General features: G+C 45.5%; 1 protein-coding gene across 4 annotated transcripts in view; it reads right to left on the bottom strand.

The window, feature by feature from the left end:
• Window positions 1-6,117, bottom strand: part of LOC106813856 (amidase-like) — a 15,321-nt gene extending 9,204 nt beyond the window's left edge. Inside the window, exons 1-11 of one of the 4 annotated variants that reach the window (XM_014818093.1) lie at window positions 6,010-6,117; window positions 5,589-5,699; window positions 5,217-5,343; window positions 4,849-5,036; window positions 3,742-3,866; window positions 3,226-3,501; window positions 2,917-3,073; window positions 2,669-2,731; window positions 2,193-2,374; window positions 1,680-1,785; window positions 463-1,124 (exon numbers count right to left, since the gene is read on the bottom strand). In XM_014818093.1, coding sequence (XP_014673579.1) covers window positions 913-1,124; window positions 1,680-1,785; window positions 2,193-2,374; window positions 2,669-2,731; window positions 2,917-3,073; window positions 3,226-3,501; window positions 3,742-3,866; window positions 4,849-5,036; window positions 5,217-5,343; window positions 5,589-5,699; window positions 6,010-6,082 — 1,620 coding nt within the window. In that variant the 5' untranslated portion in view covers window positions 6,083-6,117 and the 3' untranslated portion in view covers window positions 463-912. Of the gene's footprint in view, window positions 1-462; window positions 1,125-1,679; window positions 1,786-2,192; window positions 2,375-2,668; window positions 2,732-2,916; window positions 3,074-3,225; window positions 3,502-3,741; window positions 3,867-4,848; window positions 5,037-5,216; window positions 5,344-5,588; window positions 5,700-6,009 lie in introns of those variants that run through there. The other 3 variants (XM_014818094.1, XM_014818095.1, XM_014818096.1) reach the window with 3 other exon arrangements.
• Between the last annotated feature and the right edge of the window lie 1,608 nt (window positions 6,118-7,725).

The following is a 7,725-nucleotide window of genomic DNA, read 5'->3' as shown; positions in this document are numbered from 1 at the left end:
CCTCTCTCTCTCTCTCTCTCTCTCTCTCTCTCTCTCTCTCTCTCTCTCTCTCTCTCTCTCTCTCTCTCTCTCTCTTTCTCTTTCTCTTTCTCTTCCTCCTCTCTCTCTCTCTCTGTGTCTCTTTGTCTTTGTCTTTCTCTTCCCCCCCCCTCTCTCTCTCTCTCTCTTTCTCTCTCTTTTTCAGGTATATAAGAGCGACTGAATAGCATTCCTTTGAGATATAACGCAGCTAGATGCTCTCACCCCAACCCCCTGTATATTAATACAGGACCTGTAAAGACATGACGTAGCTAATAGAGGGAGCGCATATCTACGCTTCCGCTGTCTCTATTCTACCTTACGGCAGCAGCTTGGTGAATATCTCGGGGAAAATTAGGAGAGAGATAAACATCGCATTCCAATTAAGTTTTACCATTAAATACTGTACTATATTTCGATATAAATACGAGATTACACCCAATGTGGACAGCTAATACGTATTTATTAAAAATTACTGGACAGCAAATCATATCTTCATGTAGAGCATGATACGTATGAAGTAATATTATCAGTAAACTTTGAATGTGCGCGAGCGTTCACGAGTCAATACGTCCTCAACGTTCCTTATGTTATATGTAAATTCAATGCAACCTACCTAACGCTAAAGTTACCAAGCGAGTTAACTATACCTCTTTTATAAGTGCGTGTGTCTGTCTATACCGTATCACAGTAACGTTTTTTTTCTATTTCGACTTATTCTACATCAAATTTTTCCTTCTTTATCTGGAACATGGCCGATTTTCTCTCACTCTTTCCGTCTCACGCCTGCGTTTCCCGCGAAAAATTACGTCACACATCGTTTTTGGTCTAATTGTGACGTAAACATGTAGTCACGTGTGCGATATGACGTCACACGGACCGCGCCGTGTGACGTCACACGCGGGGTGTGTCGTCTGCGCCGCGGAGCCGCTCCCAGGCGTAGGCGGCGTCGAGCACGGTGACGTCATCCCACAGCTTGCCGACGAGCATGAGACCGACGGGAAGGCCGTCGGCCGTGAAGCCAGCGTTGATGGAGATCGCCGGATGTCCGGTGACGTTGAACACTGCCGTGTTCTGCAGCATACCTGACGAGTGGTCGATCATCTCTGCAATAATGAGTACATGTGCAGAGTACAGGCAGTATGCATGTAAGTATACATATATTATGTCATCGAGAAGCTGAGAGAAGGAGAGCGTGAAAGGGAGAAAGAGAGAGAGAGAGAGAGAGAGCGCGAGGGAGCGAGATGGGGTGAACGGAAGGGACAGAGAAAGCTCGGATTGAATGGGAGTATGGTATGTAGGAAGACAGGGTGCCATTAGAACGTAGCACAAAATTAAATATACACGGGTTCATAACAGTACTAATGCTTGTATTTACTAGTGCATACAGCGGTTACATAGAGTCTCAAGTATCTACTGCTTGTCTGTCATGTGTATGTTGACGAACAACGTTCAATCCTAGACTATACAGGCGTTCACATCAACTAAATGATACGATAATTAGTGCCTTGTAACGATCGCATCTTGATGTCTAATTAATGGTGTCTTGATGCCTATAATTAACCAGATAAAATCTCGCGACTTGATATTTATACTATTATGAACACGTTTACGAGTAAATTTATTTTATTTACGCGTGTATCATAGTTAGCTAGGCTTACCTCCGATAGGGGTCGTGGTTGTCGGTATCTCTGGCGCTGGATAAACGATGGTTGGCATAGCTAGCACGTCATACTTCTCTAGAGCCGCGTTGAAGCTGGCTGTTATCTGTTATACATACCCGTACACACACATATAAATATATATGTATATATATATATAATTAAATATATATATTATCCAATAACGTAAATATTTCGGGCTGAGTTTGTTGTAGTTTGGTTGGTGGCAAGACTCTCTCAACTACCTACCAGATTAGAGACTAGGCCTTCCACCCCACCTCCCACTACTCTGCCACCTACCTACCAGCTTAGTGCCTAGCCTTCCACTCCTACCTCCTACTACTCTGTCATGTACCTACCAGCTTAGTGACTAGGCCTTCAACCCTTACCTTACACTACTCTGTCACCTACCTACCAGCTTAGTCACTAGGCCTTCCACCCCACCTCCCACTACTCTCTCACCTACCTCCCAGCTAAGTGTCTAGGTGACCCCACCACTACTCTCTCACCTACCTCATGGCTAATGTTTCGTGCTTTGGAGTAGAAGTGGAATCCGTATTCCTCACGCACGTACTCGGAGGTTAGCAGGAACAGCTTGGTGACGTAGGAGAGGTACTGACTGTGTGCGCGGAAGCCACGCCTCTGTGCATCCGCCAGTGCCGTAGACTGCATCCCACGATCCCCGATTTGGACGCCTGCGTCATGTAGATAATTAACAGTAATTAACCGAATGAGTAATTAAATATTTAATCCTCGGAAATGCATCGCGTTCAACGGACATTTAAATGAACGTGGAATCTATTGTTATAATAAACTGTTATATATTGTTGTAACTAACTGGTTTCTTATGTATAGAATTAATACGAACTGTGCGGATATAGTGGTTTGATTCACCACATGTGATCGTCCGTGAGTGATTATGAGCATATAAGCAATAAAAAGTAAACCTCCCCGTTGGCATGTTCACGCTAGAGGTCGACGTGTCGCACCTTCTGCTTTCAGCATGCTCTCCCCTATACCGTGCGCCGTAATGGTAGTGAAAACACCTGAAGCTGAAACATAAAGCGATCCATCAGCCGAGATTTGTTTTTTCTCCATTTATTTCAGGACGAACTAGTTGACTACAGCCCTAATCTGCAGTTTTGAGATTGCGCAAGAGAGAGTGAACGAGAGAGAAAGAGAGCGAAAGAGAGAGAGAGAGAGGGAGGGAGAGAAGGGAGAGGGATTGAGTACATGCCTTCAATGTGAGCCGGTATAGACACATCTTCGACCGTTGCCCCGGCAGCTCTCAGCTTATCCAGCGCTCCCCTCACTATGCCATTCACTGGATCGTGGCAGTTGGCAAAGCCTTCCTTCACTACTCCTATCTTTAACTGCTTGGGGTCGCCCTTCAGCTGTTAGTAAGCATATGAACACATACATCAGCGATCCAATCAGTGGATGTCATGAATGTTACTATTGCTGAAATTGTCATCACTACCGCCACCACCACCGTCATCGCCGTCGTCACCACCACCAGCATCGTCATCATCATCGTCGTCGTCACCTGCTCGGTGTAGTTGGGCACGCGGAGGTCGCGCGGCTGCCTCGTGTCGTTGCCGTCGTCGTATCCCGCTATCGTCTGCAGCAGCAGCGCGCAGTCTCGCACCGTCGCCGCCATCGGTCCCAGATGATCGAGACTTCGCTCCATGCTGCAGGCGCCCGTGTACGGCACCAGCCCGTACGTCGGCTTCAGACCCACGATGCCAGACCAGCAGGCTGGAAACCTGACTGAACCGCCCTGGTCGCCGCCGATTGCCATATCAACCTCGCGTGCTGCCACCTGTTGGCGCAATACGTAATAAATCAACGAGTGCGGAATGTGAGCGTTTAGTTATGGGGAGTGATTGCCTGAAGTGGTGGGTGGGCGGTGGTGGGTGGGTACTTGTGTTGGAGTGGTGGGATTGTGGGGTGGGTTGGCGTGGGATTTATTTGGTCAGGGTAATGTGTATATTTGGGCATAAATATATTAGGATAGAAAATATTTGCACTACCCTAAGGGCTGCACTGAGGGCTTACGTACCAGTGCTGCACAGCCTGAGCTGGAGCCTCCAGTGACATGGCCCTCCTTGTGCGGGTTTCTCACAGGACCCGTCCCACACATGGAGCCGCTGCCACTCAAACACATGTCCTCACACGCCGCCTTCCCTGAAACACGGTGACGTCATCGTACTGAGTGCCGCGGTGTATCGTGGAATAGATCTCGGAGGAATAATTCTTCGGGCATGATGCTCTGACTAGATGCATTAATTTTGGTATGTATATGGAACTCGTATTGAGGAAATAAAATAGTACAACGGTTTGGTAGTAACACTATGTAAACTTAGAAATACAGAAGAGAGTGTAGCGTCTCAGGATGTTTCTCATTAAATGTCATGTTTGTTTTGTTCCTAAATTTGTGGATGGATAAATCTGTGTATTTGTTCCTGTTGCTGTTTGATGATTTTATGATAATGTTATTTATATTCATGATGTGTTTTATATGTTGTCGAATCATGCACTATATTATATGCATGTCATTAGTCACGTGATGTAAACGACGCCCGACGACGATTTGTGCCTGTCTTCTCGACGCCCGGCAGCTTACAGGTACCGCTCACCTCCACGCCGCTCAGCCCTGTTCCTGGTCGACGGCCGTGTAAACCGTTTTGCGGAGGACTGTGTTTTCATCCCGGTCATTCTACTCGTCGTGACCGGCGTCAACCGCATCGTCACAGACGATTTCAACGACTTTGGACTAGTTACTCCGTTGCATATTCGCTAAAACTGCGGCGGCTTCCGCATTATAAACAGAGCCATTTTTGTTCTGGGGTTTACATTGCTTTGTGATTTGTTTTTTGTTTATACAAAAGTAATTTCTGAATAGGGCCGTAATAAACATACTAGAAATTACCACACAGTCTTGCTTAAGTTATTCTTTTGAGGTCACTCAAAAAAAGGTGAGGAGGTTGTAGAACACGCACGTGCAGATGTGGGTTGGTGCATGATGTTTGTGTTTGGATAAACACAATATAAGCAAATATATCCAACCAAAAAAACAAAAGAACCTACATTCTCCCACGAGAGCAACTAATATCATTTAGCTCTACAGAGAAATACCGTAGGCCTACTGTTAATGTTAGTTATGTACCGGTGATGTGTCCACCAGCATCCAGTACCCTCGTGACGACGGTGGCGTCGATGGGGGGCATGAATCCTTCCAGCACACGGGATCCATTCATCATGGGCACACCAGCGACCTGGATGCTATCCTTGATGGCGACGGTGCGACCAGCCAGCAGACCCGTGCATGCACCTCTGATGTCGCACCTCCAGTACCTGACAAACACAATACATCACAATTATACCTCAGAGCCACTCGCTTATACTTGACCTAGGTGTCCGTTTGGGTTCTGGTTTTATGGCTGCATGCAATTGACATAATTTATCTATTATTATCCGTGTGAATGACTACGTTAATATGATCGAGCTAGCTACGTGGTGTATATAGGTAAATACCATGCGTTGTAGGGGTTGTCCTGCGGTTTGGGTCTGTAGCCGGGAGTGCGCGGATACTTGACTTCCGGTATGGGTTCCGTCATGGCCGCCAGGCTCTTGAACGCCCGTAAAACTTCGATCATTTTCTCTGCAACATAAAGATTTTGATGAAACTCCACACAAATCAATGTTTATGATGTTTATCAAGAGTCCATAATAAATGTCTATGGAGCTAGCGGGGGGGGGGGGGCAGAGACATGTAAATACATTAAATAGTCAATGGCGGTGACCTTCCCAGAACACACCACGCACGTGGCTTTGCCCCCAGGCATAATGGGTTAGCTGAGCTCCCGTCAGTGACATGTAAGAATTCATATGAGTGTCAGTATTCACCTTTATACACCTCCAGTTCCTCGTCATTGCAGTCTAATCCGTACTGCAGGGAGATGTGTTGGAGTCGTGACATGGACGGGGCGTTCACACCCCTCACACCCACTGGCATGGCTGCATAAAATATGAAATATCATGAATAGATCTCTAATTCTACTCATACAGTTCTGCGAATACTGCCACTAACTTTATTCGCAGGGTTATATATGCCCACCTGTACATATAGTGTTACATTGAAGAACTGGGCCATGCCCTAACCCTACATCAATATTTCATGCTGCACTCTCCCTACCATGCATGCCCTAGCTAACCCGACATCAATATTTCATGTTGCATGCTTCATTTATACTTTATCTCGTAATCTCGTAATAGCAGCTCTTCAGAGCTATATATAATAATATCTTATGTATCGATAAGTGGTTACCTTTACTTTCTGGACGAGTCGCGGTCCCCATGGCCATGGAATCTTCCACCTGCTTGTCCTGGGCGTTCGCCATATTGCTCTCGATCCAGGCACGCTGAGCTACTGAGCTACGCCGCTACGCCCACCCAGCGCTATATGATGTCATCAGATGTTATCACACACAGCTCAGGGACTAGTAAACATGACCTGTGTCCAAGCGGTTTATTTTTAGAAACGCTAGCTAGCCGGTAAGCAAGGTAAGCGAGACGCAAACATTTCGAAACTATATACACTGTCCTGGAGGATATAATATGGTTTATATACAATTATATTCCATTCTCAGTGCTGCACTGCGCCTGTGACATTTCCAAATATCTAGGTCCCCAAAGTAAGGATGCGATCATGACATATTGTCATTTATGTCATTAATGTCTTGCGACCGCTGAGTGCTGCCGCGGTGATGATGAGGTTACAACTTCATATGCTGTCAATTCACCGCGGCTATCTTTAATAATAATAAAAATAATTAAAAAAAAGTATATAATAATAATTTGTTTCTTTTCACTCTAGGCACATATAGATACCGCTATATATCTGTGCTAGCTTGGCGGGGACGTCGCGTCTGTATAGATATACGATAATAAAACCTCATAAACATGTAAAACCCTTGCTTGCAGCGTCTTGTTATCATATATATCTTGTCTCATCGCCTGCTACACCTTATAAGTTATATGTATACGCGTTTGCGCGTGCGTATGCATGTGCGTGCGCGTGTGCGTGAGCGTGTTCGTGTGCGTGTGTGTCTGGTGGGAGGGGTTGATGGCTGGGTGGTTGTGTGTAGGTGTGTACGTTAAGCCTATAAGATCGACCGAATAGTATTGTCTGAGAAAAACGCGCCGAGATATCCGTACCCCTGACGGTATATACATTAGTATAGGACCATGTGAAAGACAGCGCGTTGCCTCCTATGTGAAATATTGAGATTGGGATATTCGATGTACGCCTACTGCTGTACGCGTTCTTTCTCTCTCTCTCTCTCTCTCTCTCTCTCTCTCTCTCTCTCTCTCTCTCTCTTTCTCTTTCTCTTTCTCTTTCTCTTCCCCCCCTCTTTCTCTCTCTTTGTCTCTTTGTCTTTGTCTTTCTCTTCCCTCTCTCTCTCTCTCTCTCTCTCTCTCTCTCTCTCTCTCTGTGTGTCTCTTTGTCTTAGTCTTTCTCTCTCTCTCTCTTTCTCTTTCTCTCTCTCTCTCTCTCTCTCTCTGTCAGGTATATAAGAGCGACTGAATAGCATTCCTTTGAGATATAACGCAGCTAGATGCCCTCACCCCAACCCCCTGTATATTAATACAGGAACGTGTGTAAGACATGGCGTTGCTAATAGAGGGAGCGCATATCTACGCTTTCGCTGTCTCTATTCTACCTTACGGCAGCACCTTGGTGAATATCTCGGGGAAAATTAGGAGAGAGATAAACATCGCATTCCAATTAAGTTTAACCATTAAATACTGTACTATATTTCTACATAAATACGAGATTACACCCAATGTGGACAGCTAATACGTATTTATTAAAAATTACTAGACAGCAAATCATATCTGCATGTAGAGCATGATACGTATGAACTTGAAGTAATATTATCAGTAAACGTCCAATGTGCACGAGCGTTCACGAGTCAATACGTCCTCAGCGTTCCTTATGTTATATGTAAATTCAATGCAACCTACCTAACGCTAAAGCTAC

This window comes from Priapulus caudatus, unplaced genomic scaffold (assembly GCF_000485595.1).
Source record: "Priapulus caudatus unplaced genomic scaffold, Priapulus_caudatus-5.0.1 Scaffold835, whole genome shotgun sequence".
In the NCBI taxonomy this organism is placed as follows: domain Eukaryota; kingdom Metazoa; phylum Priapulida; class Priapulimorpha; order Priapulimorphida; family Priapulidae; genus Priapulus; species Priapulus caudatus.
Note: the sequence above shows the minus strand (reverse complement) of the source record. Positions and strands in the feature narration are given on the sequence as shown.